Genomic DNA, 21,242 nt, shown 5'->3' with positions numbered 1-21,242 from the left:
CACAGCCTGCAGGCTAAGAAGTCCAAAATCAAGGTGTTAGCAGGGTTGGTTCCTGAGGGAGAACCTGCTCCATGCCTTTCTGCTAGCTTCTGGTTGCTGTTGGCAATCTTTGGCATTCTTTGACATTCACTCCAATTTCTGCCTCCCTCTTCACATGGCATTCTTCCTGGGTGTGTCTGTGTCCCTGGGTCCGAATTTCCTCTTCTTGTATGGATGCCAGTCATTGCAATAGGCTCAGTTGCTCTATTTTGACCTAATCTTAACTTGTCAAGACCCTATTTGCAGATAAGGGTCTGCAAATATTGGGGTTTGGGCCTTTGACACACCTTTTGGTGTGATGTATTTCAATCAATGAGACCTATATCTCCCTGAGACCATCACCCTTGAGTCCCTCCTGGGAGGAAATTCTGGAACCACTACTATACTACTAAAGAGTGTCCTGTGGGTAAGGTGTATTACACATACCAACTCATTTCATCTTTACTGCAAACCAGTCATTCTGGGAGAATTATACCTTTGAAGAAAACAGAAGCTCAGAGGGTCTAAGCCACCAGGTGGTAAGTACAGATCAAGTATGTAAATCCAGCTATTATAGACTTAAACTTTGCTTCTATGCCCTGCCATTACCCTAACTCAAAAAACACTGGATCCCTGTCTTTGGAAGCAATTGATGAAATAAAAATTCAACTATTTTACAACTTTCCCTTCAAACATAGTTAGTAATACAGGAATTATAAAAGAGTTGGAGATGGGAAATATGGTGATAGATATTCTTCATACCCAAGAATATCTGGTTTTTGCCCACCATGCAATAGAAGTGACTTTGCGATAGACGATATGTTAACCATGGGAGAAAGACCATCTGTCAATCAAGAGCCTTTCATTCCTTCAAAAGAAGTATTTCTAAAACACTTTAGAAATTGTACTTGTGTACATCTACTTTTTTAATGCATTTGGGAAATTTTACTTTTAAAGGAATCTCATCTGTCATCAAGTTCCATTTTTCTGTTCCTTAAATAATTCTTCAATCTACCCCCTCATCATTATTCTCAATATCATGACTTTATTCACATACACATTTCTCCAACTTGACTATTTCAGTGGCTTCCAAACAGGTCTCTCCGCCTCGTTTCCTCCCATCCAACCCACCCTTGACATGGCTGACTCATTAGATGCTTAAAAGCATGTTTTTATCCATTTTGAAAGTGTTATATTCATTCAACAAATATTTACTGAGTATGTTCTGTACCAGATGTTATTCCAGGCACTGGGATACAGCAATGAACCAAAGGAACAAAAATGCCTGCCCTCGGCATGCTTTTGGTCTTCCCTGGTGGCTCAAATGGAAAAGAATCTGCTTATAATGCAGGAGACACAGGTTCAATCCCTGGGTCGGGAAGATCCTCTGGAGAAGAAAATGGCAACCCATTCCAGGATTCTTGCCTACAGAATCCCATGGATAGAGGAGCCTGATGGGCTGCAGTCCACGGAGTTGCAAAGAGTAGGACAGGACTGAGCAACTAACACACACAGGGGGAATTCTGTACAGTTCATAGTTGTCATTATTGTAAATCTTTCTCTTCTATGTCTTATTACAACTCTTGGCAGGTAAGAATAATGATGATGGAAATTCCCTGGCAGTCCAGTGGTTAAGACTCTGCACTTCCACTGCAGGGGCCAAGGGTTCTATTCCTGGTCAGGGAACTAAGATCCTGCATGCTATGCTGTGAGGCCACAAAAAAAATGATCATATTGAGAGTTTTCATTTTATTGAATATTTACTATGTGTCAGCCATTACATTGTTTACATATAAATCATGTTTCAACAACCCATGTTGTTATGCCCAAGTCGTGAAATCTCCCAATGACCACCAGGGAGCCGATATCTGATGCAAAAGCAAGAGAGTTTTTATTACCAAGCTCGAGCTGGGGCTCCCACTGATACCGACACAGCGGCTATAGGGAGGAGCCCCAGGTTTTGGATTACATTGCTTATATAGGGAGTATACACGGAAAAAGGGATTTTTAGGTAGGGGAACGTCTGAGTGGTCACTTTCTTTCAAAGGGTTGTGTGTTGGTTCTTGATTGGTCCCTATTGTCTAGGTAGACCACAAGTTCCTGAGCGTTGTCAGGAGATTTTGGTCTGGGGTCCGATTGGCTCGTGGGTGGTGGGGTGAGGTCAGGGGATTTCCAAAGGCTCTTGGATTTCCAAAGGCTCTTTTCCCGGAACCTTACAAAATGGAGTTTTTCTGTTAACAAAATGGAGTAGCTTAGATTCTTCAATGTCAAAGTTATGATGTTACTTTTGTGAATGAGGGCAGAGAGACTCAGAGAGTTAGTCAGTCCAAAGTTGGACATTATAAAGAAAGGATGGTAATGGTAAGATTTGAATCTGGCTCATTCTTTCTTCAAGGTCTTGGCCATTACACTACACATCTTTTAGGTATTCAAAAGGTTATACAGAAGGAAAAACTTTAACTTCTCAAGTTTAATAACTGGAGGCCTGTGAATTAAACTGACAAAAGACAGATTAGCAAGAGGAAAAAAACCAAAGTTCATTTGCATGTGAAATGCACAGTTGTGCAGGAATACTCAGTGGTTAACAGAGTTGAACTGAAGCAACTTAGCAGCAGCAGCAGCATTGAGTGAAAGGAGGTGGTTAGAATTGGGAACTTATATACCATTTTAACATAGGGTGATAAATTATGGAGAAGTGACTAGACAAAGGAAAAGGGAGTTTGGGCTTCTGGTGTGGGGGGCAAGTTGTAGGAAGGTAACTAGGAAATATATGGGAGAAACAGTTTGTAGACAAGAAACTGTTTGTGCAGACTCATCTCAACACCATCTCCATGATAAGAGTTGTTCTTCTCTTCCTGGTATGGCAGAGGGGGCACCTTTGCAAATGGAAATTTCCTTTATAAGTAGAAATTTCATTTACAAAAGGGAAATTTATGTCCTGCTTTTAGGCAGATTGTGGGAGGAAAGAGATCTCTTCCTGTGTCTATTGTTTAATTGCTTTCAGCTCAAAATAATTCTTATGCCAAAGTGCATATCTTGGGGTAGCATATTCTGAACTTCAGGTTTTATGAATAACTAAATCTTACTTAAATTCTTTGTAAAACAAATAACTACTGCAATTATCTGTTTATAGAAGGATAATTTTGTATATTCAGTTTACCTAAAGCAGTGATTTGCTCTTCAGAGGACGTTTGGCTATGTCTGGAGACCTTTTTGGGTTTTCCTGAGGGCTCAGAGATAAAAGCATTCACCTGCAATCCAGGTTTGATCCCTGGGTCGGGACAGGAGGATCCCCTGAAGAAGGAAACGGCAACCTACCCCAGTATTCTTGCCTGGGAAATCCTATGGACAGAGAAGTCTGGCGGGCTACAGACCATGGGGCTCCAAAAGAGTCGGGCACAACTGAGGGAAGGCCTTTTTGATAGTCATGAGTTGAGAGTGAGGTGCTACTGCCTCTAGTGAGCTGAGGCCAGAACAGACCTCTACAACACAGAGAATATATGGCATAAAATATTTAAAGTGCTGAAGTTAATATACCCTGACATATACCGCTGCTAAGTCGCTTCAGTAGTGTCCGACTCTGTACGACCCCATGGACGGCAGCCTACCAGGCTCCCCCTTCCCTGGGATTCTCCAGGCAAGAACACTGGAGTGGGCTGCCATTTCCTTCTCCAATGCATGAAAGTGAAAAGTGAAAGGGAAGTCGCTCAGTCGTGCCCGACTCTTAGCAACCCCATGGACTGCAGCCTACCGGGCTCCTCCGTCCATGGCATTTTCCAGGCAAGAGTACTGGAGTGGGGTGCCATTGCCTTCTCCAACATATACTGAGGTAGATGTAAACACTTAACAAAGTTTAGCCTATTTTTTTCTAATGTTTTACAGTCTCTGACTGAACATGTTCTTTATGTACTGAAATGAACCTTGTTTATATTTTAAAGGCTTCCTCCCCTGTCACCTTTCACTTTAAATTTAGAAATGGGATTTGAGTGAAAATTGCATATCAGTTGAATACTTTTTAAATACACATATTTCCAAGTTTTAAGTGCCACTTTACTCAGTTGTTTATGGAAACATTAACTTAAAATTCTAATCCAGTGCTTCTCTATAAGTTAAAAATATAAATCATGCTCTGTTCTTCCTATATAAAAATGATGCCAAAGGCCAATGATAGTAAACATTCGTCTTCAGACTGATTAATAGTGATGGGTCTGCATTGAGTCATCAGTTCTTTCGAGTCATCTTCCTGGGAGCCATGTGGAAAGTAGTCAGCTCGGTACAGATACCTGGTATATGACTACAGAACCTTGTTCTTTGTGAGAAACTAAGCGATATGCGTTTGATTCAAATCTGTGCTATTAGTCTTGACAGCATTATATTTTCTTATTAAGTTCCAAGAACTTTCCTGGCCTTCAGAGTTTCCCAGCCTTCATGGTTCGAAAGTCAAAGTAAAAATTCATATGATAAAATGGAATTCCTATTCATTTAAGCATTGTTCTTTTCCCTTAAACACAGTCCTTAAAAGTTTCTTCAGGTAGGGAACAGCACTTGAAGAGGTGAACAGTTAGAGTGCTCCAGTTCCCTCTTATTCCCCTGTTTAAAACATCAAAGGCTAGAATGTAATTGTTCATGAAGTTGTCTGTTTCCTGACAGACATTAAAATCAACACACCGTTTTGGGACATCCCTTCATAAAACAATGTACAGCTTCTTTGTTCAGCACAGTTCTGTGAGTTGACCAAAAGCATCGAATGCCCTTTACCCCAACTGTTGCCTCATGCTGTGAGAGACTAACCATACTCACGTTCAGTTTCCATCAATATTTTGATTAGAACTTGTAACATTTCTAATGAATTTCTGGGTTTCGTCTGAATTATCTTTTAAAAAGTTTTAAGATTTTTATATGTAAACAGAGGAGACGAAGTATCACGATCTCTTTTTTCTTTAAAAAAAAAAAAAAAGAAGAAGCAGCTCGTTTTTCTTATCCAATAGTCCTCATCACGAAAACTACACACGATAATTTTGGCCCAATGACCATTATGACCATTGGGTCACTGCACAGTTTCAGCTTAAGAAAAGGATGGTGCAATCGTGGTCATCTCTACCAGGGGAAACACAGAGAACACTCAGTGTTAAATATGACACCTATAATTAGGAAGACCTATGGTTATTCCAGAGCAGTTTTAAGGATGAGGTAATTTTAGGAGCGTTGAGAAAGCAGCAATTAATTAAGTTTTCAACGCAGCTTGTGGTGCGTTACATTCTTTGACACCTAGTTATGCTCTGTAAAAGAAATGCCTGCTATCTCCTGACCTATCGGGTTAGCGTGGCTTTGTTATTAAGGGTCTAAAATTTGAGATTTAGAGTTCAAATCTCTTACACTTAGAAAAATCTAACTTTTTAGGCCCTTACAACACCTCCCTGGGATCCAAACGGCTTGGAACTAATGAAGTCTATGAACAGCCAGAGACCTAAGGCATCACGTTTCACTAAGGAAAAAACCAGAAGGTCTGCGATTAGATTAGGCAAGGTGGGGGAAAGGGTTATTGGCAGGTAGGGCGCCGGAAAGTTACAACTCGGGTTATTTTTTAACCGGCGCCCTACAAACGGCCGGCGTGTAGATGGCTCACTCGCTAACTTGTAAATGAACTTCAGGGTCTCTTACTTGGGGAGACTTTCTGAATCTGAGAACCTGGCGGCGGTTCAACGACCCCGCCCTCGGGGTCCCCAAGGGACATCTTCCGGAGAGCCCGATCTTCTGGGGCGAAGGCTCAGGGCAAGCAGGGAGTGAGGGGGCGAGGGACGCGGGTCCCGAACGCCAGCCCAACCCGGCCTCACTCCCCTCGGGTGGAAACTTCCCGGCAGCGAGAGAGGCGGGAGGGGGCGGCGGGGCGGCGGTTCCCCTCGCGGAGGCAGAGAACTGCGCGCGCGAGGCTCGGGGCGCGCGGCGAGCGCGGCGACCGGGCCGCCTCCTCCCCTCCCCGCCTCCGCCGGCGCTGCCTCCTCCCTCCGCCCGGCTCGGCCTCCCTCGCTCCCTCCCCTCGTGGCTGGCTCCGGCGGCGGCGGCGGCGGGCGCGGAGGGCGTGCGCCGGCCGAGAGGTGTCGGTGGCGAGGAAGGGAAGTTTCAAGTGGAAGGTCGTCCGCCGGCTGGCGCGTCCTCCCGATCTCCTCCGGCAGCATCATGGCGGAGCCGAGCGGCTCGCCCGTGCACGTCCAGCAGCCCCAGCAGGCGGCCCCGGTGACAGCGGCGGCCCCGGCGACAGCGACAGCAGCGCCGGCTCCGGTGGCTCCCGTGGCCACGGCTCCGGCCCCGCAGTCGATCGGCTGGCCCATCTGCAGGGACGCGTACGAGCTGCAGGAGGTTATCGGTCAGTGCGGCGGGTGCGGCGGGGCCGGTCCAGGCCGGGCGGGAGGCGCGGCAGGCGACGCGGGATGCTGGGCTTGTCTGCATGCACGCCCTGGAGGCAGAGCGGTCGGCTTCTGGGCCTACCGGCTTCAACAGTTTTTTTTTTTTTTTTCATTCGTTCGGTGAGCGCGGGTGCTGCAGGAGGTGGCGCGGCGGATGTGACTCGCACTGCAGACGAGCCGCATGCTGCAAACTTTTATCTCCCCGATCGCTGGGGCGGCGGAACTGGGGACCCGGCAACGCCGCCGCATCTCCCTCCTCCCGCGTGCCGGGCCCGCAGCCTGTGGTCGGTGGCCGCGCGAGCAGGCAGCCGCGGTCTGGGTGGGGTTGCGGGGGCGCCGCCCTGGTCTTCCAGCGCCCCCGCGCCTCGCCGGGGGGCCGCGCGTCCTGGGGGACTTAACCGGCGCAGCCGCGCCTCTGCTCTCTAGCTCCGCACCCCAGTTTCCCATCAGCAACCTCTCGCCATGGGTAACCGGGCTACGTAGGAGTTCCAGGGGCCCAGGTTCTTTCCTGAGGCCAGGGAGGATGCTGGCCTCCCTTCCTGACAGCCCCAGCTCCACGCCCGCCTTGCAGCCTGGCTTTCCGCGCCGGTCGGCGCGCCCGGGTACCCGCCTCTCGGTGCCCGGGCGCGCCTCCTGCTGCCCAGCCCGGTCGCCCGGAGAAAGAAGGCGCCCTGGCCTCCTGCCCTGTGCTGGGCCGATGGTTCCCCTCTGGTCCAGGGCTGAACTGCATGAGTGAAAGCCGAGGCTCTCGATGACCTGCTGCTTGCCTGTTGGTGCCTTCTAGTTGGCTCACCAATATCCCCTTATCTTAGATTTTAAAAAACCTGGCAAAGTCGAGTGGCAGGAAGCCGCCGTTACTTTTCCCTGGGCCAAGCACGTGAAGGACCAGATTTGTGTTGACGGTTGTTGGATCATCTCGTCTGAGAGGCTTGTTAAACCCAGTTAGGGCACCCTCCAGATAAAATGGGCCCTCATTATTGGCGGTGGGATGGGATGCTGCCTTCTCATATCTTGATGTTTAAGTACATGATGAGAAAGGAATTCAGGATATTTATTTTAAACTTTTTTCCCTTCTTTTCATTATAAAGAATGTGGCCCTCCCTCCCTGTCTTTAAAAAATTAAAACCGGTAATAAGAATTTCATTAGGTGTTTACCCTTTATCGCCTGCTACTGTAGGAATGGAACATAGCATAGACTGAAATAAATACCAATGATGGGCAGAACAGTAACCTAGGATATGAAAGCAAAATTCTTGGAAAACCCAGGCCTCTTATAACTTTTTGCCAAAGACTCTGGTAATACGTCTTCCTGTCACTGCATGAATTATGTATCTTCAAGGGGTTTTTTAAAGCCTGTTCAGTGAAAACTCCTTTCACCTGCTAGCTAAGCCCCTTCATCTTCCCAGTTTTACTGTCTGCTCTCAACCTACTTGCCCCCACTGGTATTCTGATTGCACTGATTGCACACTGAATAGTCAGCTGTCCTGGGATACACCTGGCCTTCCATTCCTTGCTGTCTTTCACAGGCTCTTCTCTAAGTGCCCATCTTTGTAGTTAATCTCACTCAGCTTGCGATGAATGTTCTTGAGACGCTTTCTGCTTCTTCGAAGGCAAAGTATGGTGGCTTTTTCTGTTCCTTTTTTTATACGGCTCACAGCATGTAATACCATAGTTTTTATTTGCGCAACAAAATCTAAAGGCCTACTCTTTCCCAAGCATTGTGCTAGGTTTTTGCATTTAGAAATGAATAAAATGGTCCTTGCCCTCAGGGCTTCCCAAGTTTAAGTAACTGATTCTATAGGATGTCATGAGTGAGTACTGGTAGAGCATAAAGGAGGGACTAACTGCTTGCTTGGAGAAATAAGGAAGCAGGGTATTCCGCAGAAGACATCTGAACTGAATTTTGAAGTCTGAATAAGTTTATAAGTTACTTGATTATTTCCATTGCTGCTTTTCCTTGTCAGCTGTGAACTCCGTTAGGGTCTTATTTATCCCTCTGACTCCAGTACATAGGGATGGTCCATAAAAGTTAATTGATGGTAACCTGCCACATGTTTCCATAGGGCCTAGGACCAGTATTTACTTACAATCAATTTCTATGCTTATTTTGTAAATTATTACTGTCAATATGCAAGTTTGCAATATGGAAGGCAATATGCTTATCTTTTGAAAGCAATGTTTGAGTTGACCAGTTTTCTGAACTGAAATGAATAAAATCTTAGTTTAATTAAAGAGACGGGATTGATTTCAGGGCTTCTTTCTGCTTGCAGTAGCAGCATTGTTAATTACGGTTGGTCAATTTCATTAAAAAAAAATTTACCTGAGGAATTTGCCAGCAGAAATGCCCATTTATTACTTCTACGCTGATTTTTGTATATTCAGACTGCAGGAAGGGTTTTCCTACATTTAAAATTATCTCATATTTTTCCAATTGAAAGAGACTGTGTGGTGGCCGTGTGATTGAAAAGTCACATTGCTGGAATAGGGTTTTCCAGGGGCTTAATATTGTAGGGAATTACACACCCATTTCCATTTACTGTTTAATGTTAGTTAAGTAATGGGTGAACTTGCGGTTAAGCACTTCTGCTTAAACATTACACGCAGAAGTTTGTAGTTCAAACATGGAGCCAGTTTCAGTGTGAACGCAGGTGGACAGCCTTGGCCTCTTGGGGCCACAAGGCAGGTGTCATGTGATGGGACCCCGGCAGTATGAACCGTGGCCAGCAGGAGGCTCAGATGTGCCTGAGCAGAAGGCCCAGCGAGGCCAGGTGTTTTAACCTTCCAGCGTGGCATAGAGCACTTTTTTTTCTTTTCCTTCTGGCAGAGGCTGGGGCCTCAAGATTAGGAGAGACGAGGTTTACTGAAATCCAAACAAAGCAGGTTCAGTTGTTTGATTTCTGTTTTAGAAGAATAAACACAGGATTTTGCAAGTCTAAAAATAAACTTTTCTCTTTGTTATTTCGTTCTTGCGTGATAAAAGATCAGTGGAGAATTTGTAATGGTAATCTGGTTCAAAAGGTTATGGGCAACCTGGAAATAGATGCAAAATCTGTTGGAGAGAGATTTATAGGGAGAGGTTAACTGTGTTGTAAAATGATTAAATTCCTTGTTTTAGCCATCAGTATTAGTAGGTTTCAAATATTTCAGTCTCCTATAGAGAAGTAACTGCTCTTGGAAGGTGTTCTAGCCTGTTTAATACCCTTCAGCCTCATTAGTCTTTGTTCCTTACCACCCCCAACTACCCCCATCTCACTCTCCTCACATTCTTTCTTTAGAAGTATATGGGGCACCCAAAGATATGCCAATTGAAAAATTAGTTTATTTGTGGGTGGTATTAATGTTATCACTTCGGTTTGCTAAACAAAGAACAAAAGATGAATCATGAAAATGTTGCCTTGGGTATCCTTAATCGATTGAACAAACATCAAGGAACTTTCCTGTCAAAAAGTTGTAGTCAGTGCAGTATCAGTTTCTGTATTTGACTCAGATAATTTCAGCAGCGGCTGGTATCTTTGTTGGTTTTCCTGTGAAAAACACTAAATAGACTTAGGCCTCAGAACATGTTTGATTTTTCTTAGTTTTTTTTTTGCAGTATGAGACTTTCTGTAGTTTTGCACCTTATTTCTAAGCATTGCTTCACTTTCATCCTAGTCATTCACTTGGAATCATCCGCAAGGGCCACCTCCTTCATTTCTGGTCCTCGTCAACAAAAAGAATTTGGTTTCTAGTCTCCTACTGTAGTTTGACAGAGGGCTTCTTCAGTACTCTGGTTTCTTTCTCTCCCAGGGGCTTTGTTTAACCATTCCAGTGCGTTTCCCCCAGGTGCAGGTAACAGGCAACTGGCCAGGTCTTTAAGCAGCAGCAGCAGCTGAGAGCAATCCTGCTCCGTGCTCTCGGAAGTTCTGTGGGGCTCTACGGTTTAGGGTTTAGAACTGGTTTTATAGGTGTTCGAAGCATCATGAGGACGGTGGAGCTACACTGGGTCACACTTGTTTGCCGGGGACCTCAGAGGCATGGAGCACTGAGTGCCCTCATTCTTATCTCCCAGACCTGTAAACCAGGCTGCTTTGCCACTGCTGTCAGTTGTTAATTTTTTTTTTTTTTTTAACTAAAAGAGTCCTGAGATGCTTAGCTTCGTGCAGAGGTTTCGATTTTCATATCTTGTCACTTTTTTTTTCTTCTTGGTAAGGAGAATAATGTATATAGAACTCGTGTTTTTTCATTATTGTGATGAAATATACGTAACATGAGATTTACCATTTTCTAAGTATACATTTCAGCGGTGTTAATTACATTGACAGCAGAAATGCTTTTAAACGTGCTGTTCAAACTAGCATGTACGAAAAATTTATAGGTTAAGAGAAACTCGTGGTAGAATTTCCACAGTATTTGCTTTATTTATGCATTTGATTTGTGACCAGTAACATGAATTTCCTTCCATCTGTCGTAGTCTATTGTGTACCACATTTTTGATGGTGTTGGAGAGTAACTTGAAATGTGGTGGGCTCTAGAGTCAGGCGGTCTGGTCTGTTTCATGGACGGGTGATGGCAGTTGCTGGCCGTGTGATCTTAAGCCAAGTTGCTTAGAGGTGTCTGCACTTGGTATCCTCATTCAGGACCTGGAGATGGTAACAGTAGGGTTTGCGGGGAAAGGGAGACCGTGGAGCACAGAGCAGTGCCTGGCTCAGGGCGAGCTTTCCGGGAGCCTGAGCCCGCAACTGTTGCAGGCTGTGCCGGCTGATCAGATCCGCGTTACTGGGAGAGAATCCTGCCCAGACTCTGGAGCATCTTGGAGTTTCTCTGCCTAGGAGAGTTGGCTCTTCCGGTGGGCGGCTGGCTGGGGAGCCCGAGGGCCCTGCGGGGAGGAAGCTGCAGAGACCTGTGGAATCGGACAGCTCAGGGCTTCGGGTGCCAGATGGCTCTTTGACAAGTGTTAAGGGCATCCTGCGGGAAGATTGGTGGAGGAAAGGCCCGGCTCAAAGAGCTTCATGAGCAACCTGCTCAGACTGCACTTTTCCCCCACCTCTGGAGGCTGCCGTGCTGGCAGGAAATGCTGCTGACTCAAAGAAATTATCCCTGTGTGCCCCAGCAAGGCAGAGGGCATTTGTCTGCAGATCAGGTCATCACTGTGGCTCCCCTGTCTCTTTCCTTGCCTCGCTGCCCTTCCCGCCACTTATAAATACTCTCAAGTCTCCCTCTTAACAGTTTCACAGCAAAGGAGAACAAAATAGGACACTCTCACTACTCCCTCCTCTAGCACCTGCCTTATCTCTTTCCTTCCCTTCCCAGTGGAGAACCTCCCTTCCACAGCTTACTTATATCTAGCCTCTACCTTCTTGCTAAGAAGCCAGAGTTGAAATCTCCATGATCACTGTGGCCTTCTGGGACTGCAACCAGTGACACCGCAGGGCTTCCCTCTCTTCCTCTCTCTGCAGGAGTTGACGCCACCTACCATTTCTCCTCCTACTTCCCCGGCTGTGCCTGCTCCAGGATCCACTTCTCTGTGGCTCTGAGGCTTCAACCACAGCCTAAAATGCCCAGGGCCTGCCTGGTCTTTGGACTGGTGTGAGAGCTCCCTTTCAAACATCTTTTTGTAGATACTTCACAGAACCTCATACAGTGAAACTCACCTTTCCCTGTCCCTCCACCTTTGCTTCAGTCCTAATCCTGTCCCTTCTACATTCTCCATCTTCCTGAAGACCCTCGAGTATGAAGCAGAAACGTGCTGCTCATCCCACCCTTTCCTGGCTTCCTCCATCTCCCGCATCTGATTGGTGTTCAGCATTTTGGATCCCGTCTTTGAGGCTTCCCTCATTCTTCCTCTTGGTCATCGTTGGTTCAGTTCAGGCCTCTCTCAGTTCTTCTTGAGAGACTGTAATCTCTTCATATCCACGTTTCTTGTCTGCAGCCTTGCTTCCAGCTCTAGTAAGCATTGCTACCAAAGTGATACCCAAATTTTTATCAGTTACCACCAGACTTAGACCTTTTTAAAAGTGGCTCTTCCATGATGGTCAGGATGAACTCTGAGCAGGTGTTTAAGGCCTTCTAGAATTGCCTTTTGTCTTCCATTCAGTGCCCCCCACCCTTGTCATTGCAGTTCTCGGAACAGACTCTCAGCCAGGGGGAATGTTTTGCAGCTGCTGAAATGCTTCCTGCTTTCCCAGCCCCTTCTAGGCAAGTTTTCTCTCTGCCTGCAACACCATTCCACCTCTCTTCCATTGTCATATATTTAACAGAGAGCTCTGTCTCCCCTTTTAAGCATTACCTTTATTGAAGTATAATAGGCACACAGAAGAGTACAGGTCATAAATGTATAGCCTGATGCACGTTCATAAACGGAACCCGCCCGGATCCAGGCTCCCCTTTAAGACCTGGAATAAATGGTTTCTCTTCACAGAAACAGTCCTCTGCCCCCAAATCTCCTTCCCCTCTGCCTCCTCTCTTGGCCCTTTCATCCCTGGTGATCCTTACACCCTTGCTGCTTATTGCCTCCTTGCCGATCCTGGCGCTAGATGTCACTCCTCCTTGAGGACAGGTCTTTGGCCTCCATTCCCCATACCTCTCACTAAAGATTTGATAAATGTTTTCTTGGTGAAACTGAATTTTAGGGATCAACACTCCATGCCCCCCACCTTGGAAGAGGAACATCGCCTCACTTCTAGGTATTTGCCTCCTTGGATCCTGAAGATTTAATCTTGCCTATGGTTAATGAGGATGCTCATTTCGTTGTGTTTGGGCCAGTCAGCTTAAAGGGCTCTGGAGAAATTAGCTCATTAATCCTCCCAGATCAAGAGTAAGCACTTTGAGTACTTGCACCTGCCTGTGCTGGGCAGGTAGGCAGGCAGAGGCCTGGCTTTCCTGAGGTCATCGTTCTGCGAGGTGGCCTGTCTGGATTAAAGGATCCTGAGAGCAGTAATGGTGCCCCTCTCTTTTATTTTAAACTCGGGCATTGCAGAGCAGGGTGGGGAAGCCCTGGCACATCTCTCCTCGCAAACTTTCCTTTCTTGAGTGTATCCGTGACCTCTGGCTGTTTGTGTAGTTATATATAACCCAGCCTTGAAGCTCTGTGGGGCTTTTTGCTGTGTAGAAATCAGGACTGTTGAAGATCAGGGATACAGGTGAAACACCGCAGCAGACTTATCAGGACAGGTGGTTTTCAAAGGTTGTCACGAAGTCAGGAATTATATTTTTTAGACAAGGGACTGGGGGATGATAGGATTGGTGTGGTACATGCTGAGACTATAGAAGTAGGTCTTGTAAGCCAAAAGCAATCTAATATATGTTATAATTCCTCTGTGGTGTATTTTTGGGAAAGTTATTTTTTTCCCCATTAAATGAAACTCTCCATGTAATCAAGTGAAGTTTTCCATTTTCCTCCAGGACAGTTTTGTTTAAATTATCCCCAAACAGCTCCAAGATGGCTGAAGTGATTCGAGTGCTTCAGGTGTTTCTTTTTCCAAATGTGCTATTCATTGCAGTTTAGGCTACTAAAGAAGAATTCAGTATAGTAATTAAAAAGGCATTTTAGATTTGGGTTAACTGGGAAACAGAGGAGAAGTAGCAGTCCTTTAGAGAATGGATTGGCAAGCCTGTAGTTCAGAATTGATTTAGAGAACACTTCGGGAATCGGATGTGAGTAAATGCTGATGTGTTTCGCGTTTCTTCTCATTTGGTGAACAGTTATTTGGGAATAAACTCTTGGACACTGAGGGATTAGATGAATTGATCTTTTAAACTAATTGCTTATTTTGATACATGGGAAAACATCTTTTTAAGACAGAACTTAAACCATCCTTTTTTAAGATATTTTATTTTCAGACTTCTTCCAAGGAAGTGGCATTTAGCGTAAGTCAGAGGCCTAGTCCTGAGGCTGTTCATTCAGTTCTTCCCTTAGGTGAAGATGTGTGTTCTGGTGACATTTGTGGAGCTCAGGTTTCCAACGTGAAGTCGCTACTTTACCAGAAGAACTAGTATGGTGAGTAGACATTGACGGCTTTCTCTCGTGTGAATGATAGCCCTTCATTGGGGGAGTATTTGAGAAGCCAGTGGCCTGTGACGATCCTGAGACTTCTCACAACGACTCTATTGATGGTTGAGATCCTAGAAGATTTATGATCTCTTTTGAACAGGTAGCATTAGTTTGTAGCAGGGTTTGTGATAAGGGGCATTCCAGTTATGTTCTTTGCTGCTCTGTTTTGTTTGGGGGTTGAAAAGGATTCAACGTAGGGATTGGTGCCTTTGGTCTGCCTTGTGTTGTTGACATTTTACTTTGAACTACTTGGTCTGTCCTTTCTTCTTCCCTCCCTCCCTCCCTTCCTTTCCTTTCCTTTCTTCCTTCCTTTGAAACTGTCGATGTCGCCGTCACCTTTCTCAGTTATGGGCTGACTCATAGAAGGGGAAGAGAGTGCTCCAGGGAAGAAACCATAGGTTGATTATTGTTGAGTCGCTCAGTGTGTCCGACTCTTTGTGACCCTGTGGACTGCAGCATGCCAGGCTTCCCTGTCCTTCACTGTCTCCCGGAGTTTGCTCAGACTTGTGTCCATTGAGTTGATGATGCCATCCAACCATCTCATCTTCTGCTAGGTCAGTGCTGGTTTTTTAAGGTCAGTTCCTAAGACTACCACATAAGAATACCGGGGAATAATGAAATTTAATTTTGGAGGAAACCGGAGAGAAAGTTCATTCCTGTTCCTTTGTTTCTACAAGTGAAGATTCTCGCAGCCTGCCTTAAAGTAATTTGCCTGTGGTCCAGAAGTCCTTAGAATCTCAGGCCATTTCTTCCTATTCAGTTCAGTGTTTTCTTCCACTTAAACATCATGGTGATTCTTCATTGGTGGGCAGGAGGAAGTTAGAGATATTATTGACTCTGAATTTTATACCTACTATTTTAATAAAGTACATATATAATTTATCTGGGAACATATTTACCATATACATGTTATAGTAAAAATCTTACGTATTGCATTAGAGGGGATCAAATGATCTCTATATGTATTTCTTTCTTCACCAGGGCATATTTATTTAACATGTAAATGAAGGTGATATATAAACATAAAATAGTTTCATTTCAACCATCATCTTTTGCCTGGGTTCTTGGAATAGATTATATTTTGAATGCTTGGTTAGAACCTGTTAGTAACATGGAAAGGTGTGAGAGTGTATATGTCTGTATGTGTTGGCAAATAAGAGATTGAGGAGCAGCAAGTAGATGTATTGATCCTTCAGGGCTGATCACTCGCTGGAGCAGAGCTTCTGCCCTAAAGCCAGGTCCCTGCTGCCAGGCTGATAACTTTATCACAATGAGAGCAGCAACAGCATTCCCAGCTGTGTCTAGTTTGGAGCCGTCCACTGTGGTAACCACTAGCCACATGTGGCTATTTCAATTTGAATAATTAAAATTAAATAAATTTTCTGGGTGGCAAGGGATGAAGAGGCTGAGCACAGAGGTTGTGCTGAGCGCCGAAGAATTGATGCTTTTGAACTGTGGTGTTGGAGAAGACTCTTGAGAGTCCCTTGGACTGCAAGGAGATCCAACCAGTCCATCCTAAAGGAGATCAGTCCTGGGTGTTCATTTGAAGGACTGATGCTAAAGCTGAAACTCCAGTACTTTGGCCACCTCATGTGAAGAGTTGACTCACTGGAAAAGACCCTGATGCTGGGAGGGATTGGGGGCAGGTGGAGAAGGGGACGACAGAAGATGAGATGGCTGGATGGCATCACCAACTCAATGGACATGGGTTTGGTTGGACTCCGGGAGTTGGTGATGGACAGGGAGGCCTGGCGTGCTGCGATTCATGGGGTCGCAAAGAGTCGGACACGACTGAGTAACTGAACTGATAGAATGTATAGCAAAGAGAGTGAGCCCTAATGTAAACTGTGGACTTTGAATGATAAGAATGTATTAATGTAAGTTCATCAGTTGTAGCAAATGTACCACTCGGTCGGGGGATGTTGATAATGGGGGGCGCTGTGCACGTGGAGGAAGGGACGGAGTATACGGGAAAAATTCTGCCTTCCTCTCAATTTTGCTGTGACCCTAAAACTGCTTTAAAAATAAAGTAAAATACAGTTCTATAGTGACACTAGCCACATTATAATCAGTAGCCAACTGGGACTAGAGCAGCGGAGGAACGGTATTTTATTTATTTCCTTTCAGGTCTATAAAACCTGCACAGTCCCGTGAAGTGGGCTTCCCAGGTGGCTCAGTGGTAAAGAACCTGCCTGCCAAGGCTGGAGATGCAGGTTTGATCCCTGAGTCAGGAAGATCCCCTGGAGAAGGAAATGGCAATCCACTCCAGTATTCTTGCCTGGAAAATCCATGGACAGAGGAGCCTGGCGGGCTATAGTCCATGGGGTCTCAAAGTGTCAGGCAGGACTTAGCCACTAAACAAATCCAGTAAAGTACCTTTTGGATTGTGCAGATACAGACTATTTCCATGACCACAAAAAGTTTTACTGGACGGTGCTGGATGGTAATTTCTCAGAAATGTTCAAAAACTGACTAAATATTATTATGTTGGCTGTAAATATTCTGAGGTCACCTCCTGCTAGCACACAAAGCATTGCCGTTGACTTAGAAGTACGAAAGGAGACAGACTGCTAACCTCAGTTAAAATAATTTTTTTTGACTATATGCTCTATTAGAAAGCTGATTGTTATTTCAGAACAACAGTTACTCTTTTTTGTGTGTGGTGGAGCAGATACCCCCATTGACATAGGAAGATAGTTTTGAAGTTTGAATTTTATCTTACCCACTTAACTCTTTTAGGATGTTCTTGTGATTACTGTAAACACAGAATCCTCCCAAATGAAATCCAGTATTTTTAGAAGTACCAAAATGTTACGTTTCCTCAAGAGATCTCTTCAGAGTCTTGGGGTTGAATGCAGTAGACAGAATCACTTCAGTTTATCTTCTTTTAGGTAATGAAGTAAGAAAGAACTGAGTAAATAGTTTTTGGTGGTTTTTTTTTTTTTTTTGGTGAAATTAACAAAGACGTTAGTTATGTAGTTAACTCCACTTACAAAAAATGATAGCTATATCAGTTTTAGTCACTTAAATGGTGAGTCTGAATCATGGTCCTTTTTTTTCCCCTTGGCTTTAAAACATTTTGGTAGTTGAGTAATTAAAGGATTTAATGGTTTCGTCTAAGTTTTATACCACAAAGCTAATAAAACATCCAGTATTGAAGTCAGAACCGTAATAGAAATTCAAACTCGATCACAACTGTTTGGGTAGGACACCTGCTTTAGTAGGAGACGGAATTAATGACTGAGGGGTGAAAAAAGTATCTGTGTAGGGAGACTAACTGGGTTTAATTTGGGGCAGTTCAGGAACGGTTTGTGCTCTATCACGTTTAGTATCCCTAGGGTGACCTGGCCAATCACAGAGAATGTTTTACTATGTAATCCTTTTTTATTTCTTTCCTTGTAGATGCCCTTTCCAGCTTCTGGAGTCCTAAATCCTGTGCCTGACCTTCAGCAAGGGTTGTTGTGGAAACATTTTTAATGTGGCGCCTTTCCTGGGCATATGGCTGGCTGAAATAGAAGGAGGGGAAGTGTCTCTGTGTATTTTCAAATTTTGATCATTCGGGCAAATTTAAGAATAGTGATCTTTTTGGCACAGATTTTTTTTTTAAAGTCAAGATCAGGACTAAATTGTTTATCTTTACTAAGATAAATGCTCTCTGGTTGTTTAAAAAGTGACAGTCTCTGGGGCGGAGAGAGAAGAAACCTCTTAGTTCATCTGTAGCCATCTTCCCAGTTGTTTCCATAGAAGCAGCAAGGCTTTTTAAAGGCTATAATTTTACATCCTACACTTTAGAGCCCTCTAGAAATAGACAAATAGGCAGCTTTGTAGCTTATATATTTGCTTAAGTAGTCTTTAAAGGCGAAGAGGGCAACTGCCATGCAGTCACTGGGATAGGGAGAAGTTGCATTCAGGCGCTTGTTTGGCCTCGCTTAGAGAGGATGGTCCATTTAGGCTCTTATATTAAGAGTGACATTGTTGGGAGTTCCCTGGTAGCCTTGTGGTTGGGACTCTGCGTTTTCACTGCTATGGCCCAGCTTCAACCCCTGACCTGTACACTGTGTGTCTTGACAAAAAAAAAAAAATTGACATTGTTTTCAGCTGTATGTAGCTGTTTAAAAATGAAATATTCTCTTGGAGTTATTATACTTGAAAGAAAAGGAGTGACAAAAATGTGAAAAGGTGATATTTATGAGGTCTGACCAACTTTAAAATTAATTGTATCAAAACTGATATACACAGAAAGTATTGTTTCCTTCAAGGGGACATAGTGGGATGGGGTCCCCTTTTTGTTTATAGCCATCTTTTATTTTAAATTTTAAAATTGCCCATTTCCATCAGGCCTCATGTGAAGAAAGAACACTGATTTTTTGATGTGACATTAATTTGCTCTTAAGGTCTTTCCCAGACTGTTTTTATCAGTTGCAGCTTGATCAGAATCGTTATTTAACCTCACAAAATGACTCTAGCCTTCACAGTGCTTTTAGCTGTTTAAAGGCAGTTTTGTTTACTATTATTTTTTAATAGATTCTGCACCACTACTTCATGGAAATAATGAGATTACCCAGGACTGTGGTTTGCCATTACAATGAGCTGTTTGTCTAGAGGCAGGAGTAGCAATAGCGAAAGCTGAGGGCCTGAGAGGATGCGTCATAGAGTGGGGAGGGGGGTGGGTTGTGAGATTCCAAATCCAGTTCTGTAAAGCCAGAGGCAAGACGGCATCATTGGAAGGCAAAGACTAGCACAAGGCAGCAAAAGACCTCGGACCCAGGCAGGAGTGGATAAAATGGAGAGTAAGAGCGCAGGGGACTGTTCAAGGTCACAGGGGTTCCGCAAGGGACCAAGGCAAGTGGGGACAAGGTCACTTTTCCCAGAAAGTTTCAGTGGACGTGTCTTGCTGGGCTGGGCACCTCATCTGAAGCTCTGCCTTCAAGGGCATCTCTGACCATCAGAAAGGCTCTCCAGGTGTGGAATCTCATGGTCTCTGCATCAGCTGTGTATAACTGTGTGACAAACCGTCCCAGAACTTAATGTCTTAAGATAATGACCTTTCTGTTTGCTTACAATTCCATGCATTGGGCATTTGGGCTCCACTGGGCTGTTCTGCTGGTCTCACCTAGGGAGAGTCCGTGGCCAGCTGATCTGCGGCTACCCATTTTAAGACGGCCTCATTGTGTGTGTCGTGGTTGGTGCCAGTGGGTGGCTGGCCCTCTCTTTCCGTTGAGTCCTTCTCAAGGAAGTCCACCTGTACTTCATCCCTTGGCTGCTGTGGCTTCCCAGGATTGCTGGAGTGGAGCTGCAGGGGCTCTTGAGGCCTAGCTTAGTGGTCACAAAGCGTCATGTGCCTCTTTCAGTTGGTCAGAGCACATCCCAGGGTTAGCTCAGACTCAGGCCAGAGGGGGGTGGGTCTTCCCGCTTGCTGGAAAGAATGGTTAAATCACATGGCAAAAGGAACATGGGTACGGAGATGGGAGGAATTCTTATTGCCATCTTTTGTAAATTCTCTACCACAACAGCTTTATTTAGCTCAAGGGTGATGAATGCACAGTGTTTGTCAATCACTGAACATTTGTTTTTTACTTGTGATTGGGGAGCTAATTACCTGACTACCTTCCCCTGGTGGTTATAGTGTGGTTGACTGTGGGTTTCATAAGCTAATGTGTTGTGTGAAGCATCCAGTCAAATTCATTTTGGCAAGAAGAGTGGCTTTAGAAATGTATAACTTGCTAAGAAATCTAAACATACCTATTCTAATGTAACATTTGAAGGGCAGAGGGTTAAGTACGTGTGTGTGTGTGTGTGTGTGTGTGTGTGTGTGTGTGTGTGTGTGTGTGTGTGTGTATGCACGCATGTGTGATGCTGATCCTTTTTTAGCCTTCAGGTGTTTTATTCCAGACTGACCTTCTTAAAATTCAACAGCACCACATTAAAAATATAGGTTGTTTGCACACGTATATAATTATTTCTCCTGCCACGTAGAAGTCAGTGAAGTAGGTCTGTCACAGCTCTAAAAATAACGTTTTCTCTGTATCACTAGGTTTAAAGGTAGATTGTTGCCTAGACAATCATGAAAGTTTCTTTACTTTGAAGTCAATCCAGTGATATTGTAGTCCCTGTTTTATAAGTCAGTTTTCAAAAAAGAATTGCCAGCCTATTAGGATAAAAATATTAGAAACCCATTAATAGTTATCAACAGAATTTGCCCACTTTCTTTAGTTTATCATATACTAATAGAAATCATAGAAGGATGGGAGGTAGGTATGTATACCATTTATTAAATTGAAAAGTCTTCTGGTAACAGCCCTTGTCATAAGATATTATTTGCTTTTAGATGTGGAAAGAGGGCTGGTGTTATCTTTTTATGTATTTAAATGTTAAGTGGCTTGCTGTTCATTCCAGAGGGGCAACAGATCTGTACATGGATAAGATATGTGGAAATGTGGCTGGCTCACACCCATTTCTCATTAGAAGAGGATATTACCTAGACCTCTGAGTTACAAAACAACAATAAGAAACCTCCAATTTTATTTATTTTAAAGTTCCCAAATATCATGTAAGTAATAATAGATGGTCATTATAGAAAGTTTGGATAATACAAGTGGGTGAGAAGGGGAAAAAAATCACCGATTACATAATGGCTCAGGAGTAGATGCTGTTTGAATTTTGCCATAGGAGTGTAGGTTTAAATGGGACAGGACTGTAGATAAAAAGCATAAATTGATGTTTTGGGAAATTGATACATTTTAGCATTCCCAGTACTTTCACATTTAGTTTGTTTGGAGAAAGAAAAATAA

General features: G+C 44.3%; 1 protein-coding gene across 1 annotated transcript in view; it reads left to right on the top strand.

Annotated features, from left to right (window-relative positions):
* The first annotated feature begins 5,618 nt into the window (after positions 1-5,618).
* Positions 5,619-21,242, top strand: part of STK39 (serine/threonine kinase 39) — a 315,997-nt gene continuing 300,373 nt past the window's right edge. Inside the window, exon 1 of the mRNA XM_040229269.1 lies at positions 5,619-6,382. Within this exon, the coding sequence (XP_040085203.1) occupies positions 6,196-6,382 (187 nt within the window). The 5' untranslated portion in view covers positions 5,619-6,195. The remainder of the gene's footprint in view (positions 6,383-21,242) is intronic.

The sequence above is a fragment of the Oryx dammah genome, unplaced genomic scaffold (assembly GCF_014754425.2).
Source record: "Oryx dammah isolate SB20612 unplaced genomic scaffold, SCBI_Odam_1.1 HiC_scaffold_27, whole genome shotgun sequence".
Taxonomy (NCBI): Eukaryota; Metazoa; Chordata; class Mammalia; order Artiodactyla; family Bovidae; genus Oryx; species Oryx dammah.
The sequence above is the reverse complement of the archived record's forward strand: the minus strand, read 5'-3'. Positions and strand labels throughout refer to the sequence as shown.